Below are 17,472 nucleotides of genomic sequence, written 5' to 3' on the forward strand. Positions count from 1 at the left end.
CAGCAAAAACCTTGTATTACTTCCTGTGTTTTCATTTGGGTCAACCATTTCCTCCAATGGAATCTTTCCTCCCAATATGGAGGATATATTTTTGTCAGGATTAAACTCCCTTTTCATGCCTGTTTTGATCCCAGTAATGGGGTCCCACTCACCTGGCTGCAAGTTACATTTAAAAAAACAACAACTCTGCATGTTAAATGCAAATACACAATTAATGTCAAATCTAGTTTGATCCACAAGCTTAGGTCCCAGAAGCTGTGTGCTATGCAAGGACCAATTTTGATTTTTTTTATAAGGATGGTAGGCTCTATTAGTTAACCTCAGGAGCATTTGTAACCAAGTTGTGGTTCCATATACATGGGAGTCAAGACATTCAAAATGGTTTCTGCTTGGAAAGTATTGCAAGCACCATAGAAATCTTATTAGTAGTTGCACCCAACCAAACTGTGTACAGGCAATATTTAATAAAAAAATTATACTTCTGCTTCAAAGCCATTTTGGCAAGTAAGTGGTATATAAATGAATTCACCATAATTATAAGGCAGTAGCTACATGCACTCCTCAGGATGATTGTGTAGGAGCTACCAGCATGATGTCTACTTTATTTAGACAGCATGTTTGCCTTACATATCTTTTTTTAGAGCTAGGGAAATAACTGAACATGGTTTGGAATAAGTGGCTATTTTTCAGCATTCATCTGAACCAGAAGAAGTTACCCAATTCATGAAAATGCATAATTCATACTGAATTTTAGATGTAATAAACTGAGACTGAAGTCATTACCATGAGTTTTGAACTTGAATTTTCAGTACTAGAATTAAATCTTCAGAATTAAATCTTTCATTTTGGGAAATCGAACCACTGGAGCAATCAAAACATTTTGAGTTAGTATATATTATGAGTGCAATTGGTTGAAAGTGTGTAGCTGCTTCCAAACAGGCAAGATTGGCTTATTCCCCACCGTACAAGAAGGAAGCTTATTCTCTATGCCTGAGTGAATGTGAATTTTCTTTTGAATCTTCTCAAAACACAATAATCCACTTACAGTTCTGGTATGCGTTGTCATGTCTTTGAGATCCCCGACTGAAAGCTTCATTGCTTTGTAAGCTTTTGTACAGTGCTGAAACTTGTCCAAAACTAAATACAAGCTACAAAACAAACAAACCTATACAGCTTCCCACCCCCACTGACATTAATGAAATATTACGGCTTTAGCTTCACCCAGCAGATTGCAGAGTTAAAATGGTGTGGCTGCTATAAGCTGGAGAAGTGCTCTACACCTCAATTTATAAAATGAAAATGTGTGAACACCTGGAATAGCATGCTAGTTAGAGGAGCTATGTTAAGGAAAAGTGCAAAAGAACACCTGCCAAAATCATTTTCTACAAGAAATAAATACTGCATGCTTCTGCAGGGTTTCTTGAATGGTATGAAATAAAACCCTCATTCTGATGTTTCTTTCCAGCACGTTTAATGCTTAAGCTGAATACCAGTCAAATTTTCAGCAGGATAAATAAGCCCCATTCAGTTTACTGTGTTGCAAAAAAGATATTGTGATGACCAAAAATGGGGCCATTGTTCACCTCATTCGCCCCAGTCTTAACTTGAGATGCCTTTTTTAAAAAAACAAAAGCAACATAAGTATGACATTACTTTGAGTAGTTTTGATGCTTGGCAATATGACCCCTGCAGTGAAACGTAGAGCAACTACAGGTTTGTTTGAGCTGAAAGAATATTTCTTCCCTGTGTCTTCTTTCTAAAATAAGATAAGCTGGGGCTCAAGACTTTCTAAATTTGCCTTTTCCCCTTACTAGCAGCAGGGCGCCCCCCCCATCACATTGGCTAATAGGGACTGTAGAGTACTGCTTTGCTACAGTAGGCCTCAAGTCAAGTCCCTGGCATTTCCAGTTAAAAAGAGTAGGTAACAGTTGGTGTAAAAGGCCTCTTTCCAAGACCTGAAGAGCTACTGCCAACCAGAGTAGGAAACACTGCACTAGATAGTTTGTCTGACCTAGTATAATATGGACTTTTTCTGTGTTCCAATGTTCATGGGAATGTTTATTGCTATTCAGTGCAGTAGAAACGGCATTCAGCACTTGCCCCAAGCACACTTCCCTCCCCTCCCTACTTGTGTTATGTATGTTATGTATCCTATCAAAATAATTTCCCAGCCTGAACCCAGGCTCTAAATAAGCCCTGTTTCTTCCACTGCAGAGTCGCCATGGCAACAGCATCTTCCCAGGTTCTAATTCCTGAAATTAATCTCAATGACACTTTTGACACCTTTGCGCTAGATTTTACCAGAGAGAAGAAACTACTGGAATGCCTTGATTATCTTACAGGTAAGATACTAGAATGTATAGTGTATGTCTGTGCATGTGTATGCATAGATAGATAGACAGACAGATCGATTGATTGATCAATCGATCGATATCTCTCTGTCTATTTGATTAACCCACCCAATATCCAAGCCAAAAATCCATCTACATCTCTAATCAATAAAGTCGTGGCTATTTCTAACCCAGACCATTGTTTTTTCATCGTATCTTACATTTAGCCACTGCCTGGGGGCGGGGAGGGGTGGCACTGCAGCTGGGCCCACAAGATATCTAGCCATTTATTTATTTCGCTATGAGTCCCTCCACCTTCCCCCCCAGAAAAAAGCGCTGTGCATAGCTGACAACTTTTTGAACATAATGCGAGACTGTAGAGAAGAAGTGAATGTGACAAATGGGATGAATGATTGGAATGAAGGGGGGAAGTTATGTGATGAATGTTAACAGTTGCTTTTAATTTTTCACAGCTCCAAATCCCCCAACCATTAGAGAAGAGCTTTGTACAGCTTCTTATGACACAATCACAGTCCACTGGACATCAGATGATGAATTCAGTGTGGTCTCCTATGAGTTGCAGTATACCATTTTCACTGGGCAAGCTAATGTAGTTAGTAAGTACGAATCATTTTATATCTCGTGTTTGATTTTGATTTCCAACAAATCACAAGCAAGTCAAATGGAAAACAGAAAGACCCTATAGCCTTTCCTCAGTTTATGTCAATGCTTCATCTTTTGCCAGTAATGTATATAGCAATGTATACAGGACAGTGGCAATACTCCCATAAGTGTGTTAACATCAACTATAGATACAGCAATAGAAATAAATCTAATGGGTGAAATCCAAAGCTTTCTTTCCATTTTTGGGGTGACTTTTGATCTAGAAGTGTCATCTGCTAACATAAGGAAATTGGAGGTAATTTACTCTGCAGTGTTCTAGGCGATCCCTCAACCCTCTGAAAAAGTTTTAGGGCAGGCATGTCCAAAGTCCATTTTGGGAGCTGGTCAGTTTAATCTGGCTCTTGTGGCAGTTTATTTCCTGGGGTTAAATCCTAAAAAAAAAAAAACACCTTACCAACTTCAATCCTAAAAAAAGGTTAGCAACTTTGGTTGGCCCTCATGGCCCTTCACTTCATCAAATCTGGCCCCCTTTGAAAAAGTATGAACACCGCTGGTTTTAGGGGGACATTGGTGGTTGCAGGAAGAATGGGGAATTGAAGAAAGCTGCTTTTCCTTCTCTTACATTAATGGATGCCTCTGTGGATAACTACCCATTCTGTAGGTGAACGACAGCATTAGATTTTACCCGGATAGGTAAATTTGTTTTAAATCAATCTCATTTCCATAATGGACCTGTTTATTTTATCACAGATCAAGTTTAACTTGCCAGCCCTTACTCATCAACATCATGTATCCGTCAAATATCATTATGTCAGTGATAAAGCTATACAGTTTCTATTAATTTATGTTATTTAAATTATTGCTTTTTCTGAAGTATTTAGTGATGACAGAGCATTACTTAATGCTGAAGGTGAAAAGGTTTGGGTTATTGAATTTGTGTATATATTTTACAAGTCATGTATTTTTTTCCTCTGAATTAGTTTCCTTCTCCAAATATTAAATGATTTTTTTTTGTTCTTGTTAGTAGTAAGATGTGCTGCTTTTTATTTAATTGTGACTGTCTGTTGGTGTATTTTGATATTTATTTGTGTTTATGTGGCATGCTTTTATTTTTGTATGCAACCTTGGACATTTTTAAGTTTTTAAAAAAGCAGCTGGTCCATTTTATAAATAAAGCTTTTCCTAGAGATTCTTTATGGATGCGGGTGGCGCTGTGGGTTAAACCACAGAGCCTAGGACTTGTCGATCAGAAGGTCGGCAGTTCAAATCCCTGTGACGGGGTGAGGTCCCATTGCTTGGTCCCTGCTCCTGCCAACCCAGCAGTTCGAAAGCACATCAAAGTGCAAGTAGATAAAAAGGTACCACTCTGGCGGGAAGGTAAATGGCGTTTCTGTGTGCTGCTCTGGTTCACCAGAAGCGGCTTAGTCATGCTGGCCACATGACCTGGAAGCTGTACGCCGGCTCCCTCAGCCAATAAAGCGAGATGAGCACCGCAACCCCAGAGTCGGCCACAACTGGACCTAATGGTCAGGGATCCCTTTACCTTTACTAGAGATTCTTTGTTGAAATATAGGATTGTGCAGTCATGCTATTTATACTAGTTTGGACTTAACGTCAGGAGTGGAGTAGACTTCTGCATGCATTCTGGTCTAGGTTCTAACATTGATGACCATTTGCTATTTTGAACTATTGTATCTCCAAATTTTAAGTAAACTCTGTATTTACTGATGGAAAGGCATTGGCTGAACCAGTCAACAGGTGTTTTAGTTTCATGGTTGAAAACTTAAGACACCTCAGTAAATATAGTGGTGTGATTTGAATTGTGAATTCTAAAATATTGAAAGCATATGTCTAAAAGCTTTCATGAATTTTCCAGATAGCACTTAATTTACATCAATGATGTCTAAATGTTTAATGGAGTTGCACAGGAAAAAATAAATATGGAAATCTTCCTTAGGCACTTGAAGTCTGCAGATAGCCTGACTGCAAATAATCTTAAGAGTTCTGCAAAAGAATTAGAGCAAAATAGATGAAGTGAAGAAGACACGGAAAGGGCTAGATGTTTCTTTGGTTAATCACTGACAAGAAAAGAGCTAAGTGATAAGAAGCTGTGCTTCATTCTGTCTGACCCATTTCTATGCGTGGTATTACGCTGACAGAAGGCAAACTGGAGGATGGCGGGAAAGACATTAGGTCAGCTGAAAAGCACTAGGGTAGGACTTTAGAACAAAGCTTCTGCATTGTGAGAAAGCTAGTGAAGGATGCCAGTCTCATCTTTCTGAAATGTAGCTTAATAATGACTCAGTATCTTGTCTTAAAGGGGTGGAGAGGCCAAGTATTTATTGTATGTCATGGTTTGAATAACCCAGCAGTTATACCAAAATGTGGGGTTATTAATTGCTGCTTATTGCCTGTGCGGCATATACTAGTCAAAGTGTCAAACGAGGACCTGGGAGATTCAAAAATTCCCATGTGCAAGGTTCTTAGATGGCGGTGTTTTGGTGAGTTTTCCAGTTTCCCTCACACCCTTGTGCTTCTAGAAAGATTCCTCTTCTGAACAGCAATCAGACTTGTGTATCTCTGGAATGCATTTACTTTCCTGACTGGCTTCTTTTTCTTGCTGTTTTCAAACCTTTGCTCTAGCCTGGGAAAAGAAAACTGACCTACAGAGAGGAAAAACCTTTTCCTGTGTGGATGCTTGTTACACCAATATTATCACTGTTACTGAAACAAGTTAAAATTTCCTTCTTACATTTTTGCAACATTGTGGTCTTGTAGTATGTAAACCAGGTGTTTATTATTGTTTCTCTTTTTTGAAAGTGACTAAAATTTGCTAGTAGTCACAGATAATCTGCAGCCAGGGCGTGCATGGCTCATGCCTGAGAGGGTCATCATCTTTGAAGAGGAAGCAGATAGCATAGCAGACCATGTGCAACTGCCATGCATTCATTCCCTAGTGACACCATAAATGTATCATTCTTGATATATGGCCACACATTCAACTTAGCTTGCTCACTGCTCCGGAATTTGCTCTGTAGAACTGAATAGTATTTAGATGTGAGGTGTATTTAGTTGTGTGTCATTATTTTTTAAAGGGATCGCTTCAGAGGCTTAATTTCTTTGGGGGTGGGGTGTAATGCAGAGATGGATTCAGATAAACAAGGGGTGAAATTTGTTGTCAAAATGGGATTATATCTAGACAGGCTTTTAGCATGCCTCTTGCCATAATTTAAGAAAGGAAGAGCTTCACTGTTTGTTGAAAGCAAGGACTACTGCGATGGGAATATTTCTGTGATTATGAACTCATCATATGATAAGGTGCCATAGGTTCTGAATTTCCTGGACATAGCTGGCTCATCAATGTATGTGTCCAGATTTTCACATTTTGAAATATGGTAAACCCTATCATATGAAGATTTATCTTTGGTACTGTGGATTGTATCCAGTTCTAACCCTACTCAGAATATATCTATTGACATTAATGTTCATGGCTATCCTAGGTTCATTAATCTTACAGTGTACTTTGACTTACCATATTTTCGCTCCATAAGGCGCACCTGATCATAAGGCGCACCTAGTTTCTAGGAAAAAAATATTATTTAAAAGGAGCGCTGAGCAGAGCCTATATGCATCCCAGGCTCTGCTCAGCGCTCCCTTTACAGAGCCGGGTGGAGTGTGTGTGTGGCTCTTGGGGGCTTTTCCCGCCTGCCTCCCCCCTGCATTCACTCCATAAGACGCACACACATTTCCCCTTGCTTTTTAGGAGGGAAAAAGTGCATCTTATGGAGCGAAAAATACGGTAGTTGGGTACAACCCTTTGGTTCTATGGAATTAACAACAGATTGAAGGCACATTTACTCACAATTTCCCAACACTAAAAATGCCATAGGTTATGAAAAAGTGTGGGCTTAAGCACATGCGGCCAGCACATACATCTATTTTAACCAGCAGCTCTGTGTCCATGCAGAAGTCTAGTCACGCGAACCATTGTTGATGTACAAATTTATTTTGTAGACAGAATTGTATGGCTGTAATTTCCCACTCCCACAATGAAGGCTCCCCTTTGTTAGCTACAGCATGTGAAAGAACTTAATACATTCATGGCGCTCCATTTCCTATAGCTGATAATGGAAAGTATTTGGAGCAGTTATTGGGTCAGTTATATGGGGGGTTTCCCCCCCTCCTCCTAAAAGAACATTCCATACAATGATGCATGTGGAAAAAATTGTGCCAGACCAGAAAATCTGCATGGGTTTTGCAAAAAAAAAAAAATCCTTGAAGAGCTTTCCTGAAAAATCTCATATTGATTTTCCATTGACATTTAGTTTATAGTATTTCCCCTGTGAGAAACATTCACAAATCATTGATTGGTTGGTGGGTGTTCAAAAACTCATGAACTCCTTGCCCAAACTGATATTAAAATAAATAAATGTAAAGACATTTCAATTAAGTTCCTTTTGAAATAGCTTTGAAAACAATTACTTGTCTTCTAAATGCTTTGGAATCAAAGTTACGTAAGTAATACTTCATTTAGCAAGTAACTGTGCATGATGTACTAAAAGTTACAAAAAGCAGAGCAGAAGAGAGGACTGCACTGAGCATATGCTATCATCACGTTTTTTGAAACTGTGCCTACAAGGGATTTTATTTATAAAGAAAACAATCTTCTGCCATGTAGCCACTACACTGGTAAAGTAAGAAACAGCCAGCTTTCGGAAATCCTGAAATCAGACTTTGATGAAGACGTCCATTGATCTTATGGATGCTGCAGTTTGATTTCCAATCCCTGCTTGGGTAGACAATTATCCTAAATCCTTCTTATGTTCATTTATTTTCTTTTAATTAAAAAAAAATTGGTGGCTAGATGCAGAAATGGTTATGTGGGCAAGGGAGACACTGGTGTCTGAATGCAGAAATTCTTTTGCAAGTTAGCTAGGGATTTAAGAATCATAATGGAATGGGTATTTGGATGTGCAGTCAAGGTAGTGCATTCAAATTTACTTCCCATTCATAGGTAGTGGTTTAAAAAACCCAAAAAAACAGGAACCTACCTGTACATTAAGGTCAGCCTCTGGCTCCCTGCTTTTTATCATCAAAGACCTTATTTTTAATAAATGCATTAAAATACCCCCTTGACAATTTTCAAAAAGTATCTGCGTTCAGCAGATTTATTTTTTCCTAACCTAGTGTGAGACCTGAGGGGAAAGCTTCATATGTCTGTCTCCTTCTCTTGATACACTTTTTCCACTTCTATAAATGAGATTTGTATTTTAAGTGCCAGAAATGATCAGGAGATTATATAGTCTTCCTGTGACTTTTGCACTGTGGGTGTTGTTCATTGTCTTGCTGAAACATTCCATTGTCCGGCAATAGGGGGATTTGCAGTGAGAATATTTTTTCCCCCATCTGCTTTTTGAACTTCAATAGCAACAAATCCTGGAGAAGATGTTTTATGAATGATTTACCTCCAGATTGTAAAATGAAAAAAGAAAGAAATCCTTCTTCTCTTCCTGCCTCCAGTATCTCACAAATCCTGCATGATAACCTTGTTACAGTCAACGCACTATTCCAGTCTCTAATTTCCATTCCATTCATTTTCTAAAATGTGGCTTTAAAAATGCATTATTGTACCACATGTGGGAACTTGCTCTCCTTGTTTTAAAGCCCTGCTTTTTGAAATCAGAAACCTGAATTGATGGGCAACAGTAGTACTTCACAGCTGTTACTTCTGCTCGTATGCCTATGGCTCATAAAACTGGAAGGAGTCTAAACTTTTGTCTAGTTCAATGTCACAGCAGTAGCACAAGCCTGAACTGTATCTTACAGATGCTCATCTAGGGAAAGAGAATGGAAATACAATTCTAGCCGTGTTCAACCTATGCCGCTGGGTAAGGGAATTTATGAGCTGCTAATTTTCACTTAAAAGTTTAAATTTAACTGAACAGAATTGAGGACACATCCCTGCCCTCCAAGACAGTCTTAAAAATGTATTGGGCTAAGCCACAAAATATGTATAGAAACTGGACCAGGACATCCTCAGATGTCATCCATATTGAGTCAGGAGCTATAACTGTTTCCAGAGAACCCTTCTGCACTGAGCTGCTTTTTTGTGTGTAAAGGTTATTTTTTTAAAAAAAAATCTTCATTTTCTAATGTATATAAAACAAAGAGAACAATTATAACAACAGGATGGGAATTAAAGGATGAAAAGCTAAACTATAACATAAGAACATAGAATGTACCGTACATGAGTTACAATAACAGAGTCCAAGTAAAGACTATCAACTTTATCCGATCTAAAGGTTGTTTGGGCAAGGGGACAGATTGGCAAATAGGAGACAATTAACCATGGCCCTCTCAGTTATGAAAACTGCACTACACTCCCATTTAAAATGCCACTTTAAATATGTGTGGATCATTTACAGTTGGCAACTCTCAACAGGTATTTGCGGTTTGAAATCCTTTAAGAAATAAAGCGTGAATCTGTCCTCAGTGAGTGGACAATTCAGTTGGCCGCGTTCTTGCTATTTAGAGAAGCAAAGAGCTTATTTACTTTTGGATTCTTCAGTGACATTTTTCAGGCTCACCTCATTGTTCAGGTGCATTCCAGAAATTCCTCCATGGATTGGACTAATGGTTTTGATTTGAAATTGCAGGTCTGTGTAATTCGGCTGACAGCTGGATGATTGTTCCTAATATCAAGCAAAACCACTACACGGTGCATGGCCTGCAGAGTGGCACCAAGTACATATTTGTTGTGAAGGCCATTAATCAGGCTGGCAGCCGAAACAGTGAGCCAGGAAAGCTGAAGACAAACAGTGAGTAATGTTGCATCCACCCCTCTGTGCACTTTGCTTCCCCCTCATCTCAGTTCCACTCAGCCTGACACTTCAGAAAGATACAGAAGACCTCATATTTTTAGCACTTTCCTCAATTGTGGGCCATTTGTTTCATTTGGCAGTCATGGCTGCTAACGTCCTTCAGCCTCTGCATTCATTTATGGAAACTAATTTAGGCTGCCCTCCTCCTATAAAGCCCCAATTTACTCAGTAGAACTTACTTTTGAGTAGACATGCATGTCCCTGCCCATCACACTTCACTGTCTGTGTGGAGGAATGAAGAGGGCTTCAGATGTCAATCAAAGTCTTCAAGGAGCCTTATCCAGAAGAAGTCAGGCCTGGAGGCATGAAAAAGAATGGTTACTTCCTTGTGAATAGCAGACAGTTTCAAACACTCCACTTTAGTGTCCCAAGAAGCAAAGCAAAGATGGGGGCCGTGCAGATGCAACACAGCAAGCATGATTAAGAACGCGTAGCCACCAGGGGCAAAGAAAATCCTGTTTCTTCTGCAGCACTGGCCCTAAGCATAGTCCTTGGTTTTACACTCAAAAAGGAGCAATAGCAGTCATTCATTTAAACACAAGGACATCACTCACAGATCGCCAGCAGCTAAATTTAATCTTGTGCAGTAAACAAGCTTCAGGATGCAGCACTCATTCAGTCTTTTATCTTGTTCCAAATCAAGGCCAGCCATTTAAACTGGATCCCAAGTCTGCCCACAGGAAGCTGAAAGTATCTCATGACAACTTGACAGTGGAGCGTGACGAAACCTCTTCTAAAAAGAGCCACACACCTGAGCGCTTTACCAGCCAAGGCAGCTACGGGGTAGCGGGCAATGTATTTATTGACAGTGGACGGCATTACTGGGAAGTGGTTATCAGCGGGAGCACATGGTAAGTACAACACATGTTTTCCTTCATGTTTGTGATGAATAGAAGCTCGAGATTGACTGCATTTTCTTAAGCGAAGAAATAACTATGGCCAAAAAATAATAATAAACATTAAACCATTATTTAATCTCCCTGCCTGCCCCCCCCCAAAAAAGTTGGTGGTTATCAGTAAACATAATATGTGATATTCAGCACCTAAAACACTATAGTTGCCCAAAGGTAGCTGCAGTACCATCTCTGTCTGTAGACTCGCAGCTTATTCTGACAAGACCTGCAAAGACAAGGATGGATCAGGCTTCCACCTCAAACAGGTTCTGGACTGGAACAGAAGTGGAGATGGCTCTATAGCTTATTTTATGGAAGGTCCTGGGCCCATTCCAGAAGCGCATAGAGTTAAATGCTCCCACCTCTTACACCTGAAAGCCCATGGCACTCCAAGCATGTCGTTGCCAGTGCAGCTGCATAGGTCTCCCTATAGTTGCAACAAATGCTTTGCATCTCATTTCCTGCCCAGGAATCAAGGGATTTGTGGTCCAGTGGGAGATTTCTGGGTGCAAAGATACGTTGTTTGCCTCCTTTATAATCCTCTAGGCACCAGTCAACTTCTTTAGAGACCACCTCTCCACCCCCTTCCCTGAGATAAGCCTTCATTGCAATCCTTGGAGTAAGGAGGGCTAGCACCCTGAAGAATTTGTGAGCCAAGCAGCATGCTGTCTGGCCATCGCTGGTTTCAAAGGAGGGTCACAAAACGTTACCAGGAAAACAAATACCCTATGCAATTGCATTGTTACAGCAAATAATATTTGTGGCAGTAAGATGTGCATGACCTGTCTTTCAGATTTTAAGGAAGAACATTAATTAAATATGTGTTGACGTTTTTGGTTAGCCTTCAGCTCATGAGAGTTCGAAAGGCACAAACAGAAAGAGGCATGCATGTTACTGCAGAGCACAGTAGGTTAAAGTGCAGAAGACTGCATGAAATGGAAAGTGCATTTTCTCAAAGCTCATTTGTTTTGCAGGTATGCCATTGGCATTTCTTATAAGTCGGCGCCAAAACACGAATGGATCGGGAAGAATTCTGCCTCGTGGGTTCTTTGCCGCTGTAATAATACGTGGGTAGTGAGACATAACAGCAAAGAAATTCAGATAGAGCCTGCACCCCACCTTCGCCGTGTTGGAATTTTGTTGGACTATGACAATGGTTCCTTGGCCTTTTATGATGCTTTGAACTCCCTGCATCTTTACACGTTTGACATTACATTTGCACAGCCTGTGTGCCCAACGTTCACTGTCTGGAATAAGTGTTTGACAATAATAACGGGGCTTCCCATCCCAGACCACTTAGATTCCACTGAGCATATGCCATGATTGTTGCTCAACAGAGATGGATGATGAATGTCCAGTATCCCTCATGTATACTTCCCACCGAATTTTGACTGGGGAAAAAATATTAACAGAAACGCATTTCATACAAAAGCGACCCTAAATGCTTCAAGCCAGGACTGAGAATAATGGGATGACCTCGTCAGTCTTTACTGTTTCTTTTGTATTAAAAACAAGATAAGGCTTTAATAATTTCTCAGAATGCTTTTGTATTTAGTCTCTTTCCTGAAAATTTATAAATTATTTATATATTAAAAAAAGAAAGAAAAGGAACCCTAATTTGGATATTTGCATTTGGGCACCTCATAAGAATGACTTGGTTTTGCACATTAAGGGCTCTGTCACAAAGATTTTATTAGCTGTTCCCCGTATTTTGATTTTATAAAAGAGAGAACAAGTTGGAATTATTTGAGAGGAAGGATGCAATACGAATGGCTTCCGTTTTTGTTCCTACGGTACTTTCGAAAGTGCCGCTTTTATGACATGAAACACCTCTTCACTTGGAGCACATTAACTTCTACATCGAGAAATGTCAGCATTCTAAATCAACCAGCAGTCAAAGTTATGGATCGCAATTTCCTTTCCTACTGATGTTTCACCTTTGTCACTTTTTAAGGATATGTACATTTGATTCTTTTTTGTCTCAGATAACCAGGACAATTGAGAGAGGTCTGGCTGCATTTTAAGTATATAAAAAAAGTACCACTTGAAGGTCAAGTTCTGGTGGTACTGATGTGGATTCACATCATTTGAAAGGTACCAGGAGCACCCACATATGCTGTGCTGCAGATGGGCTATGTACACCTGATTAAAAACTTAAATGTGAGCATTTTGTTTTATTATGTTATATAGTGTATCAATAAAAATAGCAGAGGTATCTGTTTGTAAACAGTGCCAGGAAAGAGGCTGCACTTGGGTGTATCATTGTGTTGGATGCTTGAAGGGGCCTAGGGCTCTGTCTACTCCTGCTATACACTGAGCAGCAATGGCGCAGGAGTGACATTGCCAGGGCTTATTTGAATGTAGTGGAAATGAAATCACATATTTTTTCTGACCCTGTACTTTTTCTCCTCCTGCTTTTCCACCTGTACTAACACATACACACATATTCATTGTGTGACTTCCCTATCTGCAGTACCTCATCAATCTGTTCCACTATTATGGGTCTTCAGTGAAACAGGAGCATAAAAGCCTTGTCCATTTCAATAGCCATATAGACATGTGTGTAAAAACATGTACATGCACATCAGCACAGGTAAGCTTAGTAATTAAAAAAAAAAGCAAGGCATGTATGAAAATCGACAAAGCTTTTCTTGCGGGGAAGATGAAAAATATGCTTTCTCTATAACACATCCATCCACAGGTGGGATGACATAAACACAAGAAGACTGAGTGTGATTTTAAATGGAAGTTCCTGACTAGGCATCAACTGATTTAAACACCTCACATGAGAACATTTAAAAGTGAATTTCTGTTTCTTATACAGGCACCCCAAACATTACTCCAAAATGATTTATGTGGCACATGTGAAATCCATTCAAGGAGTGTTTCCTTTTTAAAAAGATAGTCTGGGTAACAGGGCAGAGAATAAAAGGTTTGAAGAAGACCTCGTTTAAAGCGATAGGCAAATAAAAATAAGACAAGACGTTCATCATTTCCCTAATCTAATGCTTTCCTGTGATGTGCATGGTAAATGCTGGAATGCTTGGAATTCTCTGCAGGTCTTTGCCCTGTATTAATATGGCAACGTTAGTCTGTGCGCTAATCTCTGTGTTGGAGGGGGGTTCAGAAAGTACACATCACTTCACTTCACTGCATCTACAGAAATTAAACTAATTAAGACTGCTATCCTATGCCCACTTGGGAGTGAGTCTCATTGAACTCAAGAGGACTTATTGTATAGGAACATGGGTATACGCTGTAAAAATAGTTTGCATTGGTATTCTCCTGTATCTTTTACAATGAAGCTATAATGAAGTTTTAACTTTTCTTGCCTAGGATTTTTTTTAAAGAAACATGGCCCACTGTTTAATGGCAATTGTACATTGTACAGTGAGATTTATATCCCAGTACTACATTTAAACAATTACATTACTTTAGCAAAACTTTGTATGAAATTAGTGTGGCTTGTAGCAATGTCTATTGCACAGATCAACTAGCTACAAATTTAGGCTCTTGACTTGTGTGTGTTTCAAGTTAAAATGTAGGTAATTGCATCATTTGAACTAGAAAGACTATGGGAAGAATTCATCAAACCAGCTGTTTTTATGCATTCAAAAATCCATGTAAACATCCGGGGCTTGCACATACAGCTCCTTAAAAGACATTTCATCTTGAATTTCTGGTCTGAAGAGTTCAGTGTTTTACTAAGGGCTTTTTCCATGCAGCCAGAATTGAGGTGAAGGGGCCATGAATGCAGACGTGGTTGGGGACGGGGCTGATCATGCGCTCTCAGGGTTGCAATCCTTAAAAAAAAAAACCATTTACTGGGTCGTAAGCCACTGAACACAGTAGGATTTGCTTCTAAGCAACATGCATATTGCTGTTGCACTGAACAGCATCTGTTTTAAATTGATTCCCAAGGTTCTACGGCACTTTGTGAACTCTATGCAAAAAAGCCAAAGGAAAGAGAATGCCAGATGTAAATAAAAGTGGGAACTTGAATAGGGTGTTGTCAGCGCTGCCCAAGGTCCCAGCTCACACAAGACCAACGCTGCTTCTTGCTCAAGTTTAAAAGTCTTTATTGAAGTTCAGTCTCATTTCCAGACGTGCAGCGTGCAACGCTACATCTATCCGTCAGACCGCAGAAGTCCCATCTGAATCTCCGCCCCCCTGACACCAGCTTAAGATTCTAGCTTTACTCCACCTTTTCCTCTGTTCCTTCTTTCTCTGGGTCCTTCTGCTAGTCGGAGTCTCTGCCCTCCGAGATTCTTCTGACGCTGATTCTCCCGACTCCTCCCCCCCCCTCTTTCGGGCTTTAGGACCTGGCTCCCAATCCGGGTTTTCTGCTGTCCCGCGCTCCTCCACATTTGAACTTGGCGCGCGCGCGCAGCCTCCCACTTTCCTTCTGACCGTTACACTTGTGTCACTGCTCGCCCTTTCGGGGAGGCTAGCTGGACCTGGCCTTCCCTCCTTCTCCCCACTCCCCGATGGAGGAGAAGATGGTCCTGACTCACGTGACTCTTCCCCCCCACTGTGCTCTGGTGGGGAAACTGGCCCTACTCCTCCGCTACTCCTTTGGGACTCCCCTCTGGTTCCTTGTTTATGGATCGTCCCCTCTGGGATTCGCCTCGCCCTTACCATAGGCGCCCTCTCCTGGGAATCTTCTGATTCGCTGGAGAAGCTCATGGAATCTCTCGGTCCACTGTCATATTCCCCTACGCTCCCCTCTGATTCCTCTCCTCCGCTCTCTATCTGCTCTCTCCCCTGCTCTTCTGCTCCTGAGCCTCTGACATCCATCCCCCCCTCGAAGCCCCCCCTTCCCCCCTCCCCCTCTTCGGGTGTGGGTTCCAGGTGCTCCAGCGCTGGGGGTGTGAGTGCTGGCTTCTGTTCTCTCCCCCTGGTGTGCAACCGGCCCGCGGGATCAGGCCCCCCCACGATGGGTTCGTCGACGTCGACTTCCCCTGCTTCCATTTCTCTGCTGTCGTACTCAAAACCAAGATCCTCCCCCCACACGTCCATGTCCTCCTCTCCACCCGGTCCCTCGGGTGAGGCTGTGTGCAAGGGCCCCCTCAGCAGTTCCCTGCTCCACCCCACTTCTGGTTGAGTGTCCCACCAATAGGAGCGGTCCGTGGCAAACCCCGAGAGCGACCCCTCCGGGGAGCTCATCCCCGGCGTCGGCTCCTCATCTGAGGAGAAACCTTGGAACGTGCTGGCTGACAGTGTGGGTGTGAAAAGCCAGTCGTCGAAATACTCCGCCGGCATGGGTCTGTGTGGGAAGATCGAATGGAACTCGTCTTTGAGATAGTGCTCCTCCACGGCGTAGCAAGGCACCCACTCGTTGGCGCTGGCCGGAGTACCCTCCCTGGCGAGGAGATATTCAACTCCCTCTTCCCCCCATCTGGAGTCCAAAATCTCTGTGACCTCGTTGAGTGGCGTCGCCCTCTGTGGTCCCTCCCCTGTTGGCGATGGGCTACGTGGAGCTGGTGCGTTCCCTGGCGCCTGAAACCTGTGGGGCGCCTTGTAAGGCGTGAGCACTGACCTGTGAAAGACTGGGTGCATTCTGGAGCCCTCCGGGAGTGTCAACCGGTAGGCCACTGGATTGATTTGTGCCGCGACCTGGTAAGGTCCCAGCTGCTTGTGTCCTAGCTTCCTCTTAGCTAGCGTTCTGGCCGGCACTGCCTGAGCTGCTAACCAGACCCAGTCCCCTACCTGTATGTCTTCCCCAACCCTCCTGTGCCTGTCTGCCTGCATCTTGTAGGCGTGTTTCGCGAGTTCCAAGTGCCTTCGGAGTTGCTCATGGACCTCCTGTAACTCTGCGGCTAAGTGCTCTGCCCCCCGTGGCTCCCCCTCTGCCTCGGTCTCCAACCCCGGGAAGGTTCTGGGGTGGCGCCCATTGTTGGCGAAGAACGGTGTCACCCCTGTAGACCCGTGCTTCGTGTTGTTGTAGGCAAACTCGGCTAGCGGTAGGTAGTCCACCCAGGTCGAGGGCTGTTGATTGGCGTAGCATCGCAGGTACTGCTGCATGATGGCGTTGACCCTCTCCGCTTGTCCGTTGGTCTGCGGGTGTCGTGCCGACGCTAAGTTGATCTTGACGTTCAGGATGCCCAGCAGCTTCTGCCAAAAGTTCGAGATGAATTGGCGACCCCGGTCGGACAGGATGGACCGCGGCAGGCCGTGAGCTTTGAAAACGTGGTCTATGAACAGCTTGGCGGTCTGTTCCGCTGTGGCCACCTTCGCGCACGGAATGAAATGCGCCATCTTGGTGAAGAGGTCTACGACCACGAGTACCGCTGTTTTGCCGCGCGAACTGGGCAGATCTGTAACAAAGTCCAGGGCCACTTTCTCCCATGGTTCGAGCGGCGTCTGCAGCGGTTCCAGCAGACCCGCCGGCTTCCTGTGTACTGGCTTGGCCCTTTGGCAGGTGTCACACCTGGAAACGTAATCCGCAACTTCTCCCCGCACCTTGGGCCACCAAAAGTCCCTGGTGACTAATTCCGCCGTCTTGTCCTTGCCGAAGTGCCCAGCGCTGGGCGCGTCGTGCAGCTGCTGCAAGACTCTCGCGCGAAGGTCGTCTCCCGGTACGTAGAGAGCCCCTTTGCGGAGGAGTAGTCCGTCGCGTATCTGGAACTCGTCGTCCCTCGCTGTGCCGTTTCGCACCTCCTCCATCTTGGATTGCGCAAACGAATCCGCCTGTAGCGCACGACGGACTGCGTCCAGGTCCACTGCGGCTGAAGCGCACGCCCA

At 42.7% G+C, this 17,472-nt stretch overlaps 1 protein-coding gene and 1 long non-coding RNA gene across 5 annotated transcripts in view; one reads left to right on the forward strand and one right to left on the reverse strand.

Annotated features, from left to right (window-relative positions):
• The window catches only part of MID1 (midline 1), a 198,265-nt gene extending 185,297 nt beyond the window's left edge, over window positions 1-12,968 (forward strand). For all 4 annotated transcript variants that reach the window (XM_053387246.1, XM_053387245.1, XM_053387244.1 and 1 more), the window contains exons 6-10: window positions 2,215-2,342; window positions 2,804-2,947; window positions 9,611-9,772; window positions 10,479-10,686; window positions 11,703-12,968. In XM_053387246.1, the coding sequence (XP_053243221.1) occupies window positions 2,215-2,342; window positions 2,804-2,947; window positions 9,611-9,772; window positions 10,479-10,686; window positions 11,703-12,051 (991 nt within the window). In that variant the 3' untranslated portion in view covers window positions 12,052-12,968. The remainder of the gene's footprint in view (window positions 1-2,214; window positions 2,343-2,803; window positions 2,948-9,610; window positions 9,773-10,478; window positions 10,687-11,702) is intronic.
• The window catches only part of LOC128413220 (uncharacterized), a 32,923-nt gene that overhangs the window by 446 nt on the left and 15,005 nt on the right, over window positions 1-17,472 (reverse strand). Inside the window, exon 2 of the long non-coding RNA XR_008330279.1 lies at window positions 10,015-10,131. This is a non-coding gene — a long non-coding RNA (uncharacterized LOC128413220). The remainder of the gene's footprint in view (window positions 1-10,014; window positions 10,132-17,472) is intronic.

Source organism: Podarcis raffonei, chromosome 4 (assembly GCF_027172205.1).
Source record: "Podarcis raffonei isolate rPodRaf1 chromosome 4, rPodRaf1.pri, whole genome shotgun sequence".
Lineage (NCBI taxonomy): Eukaryota > Metazoa > Chordata > Lepidosauria > Squamata > Lacertidae > Podarcis > Podarcis raffonei.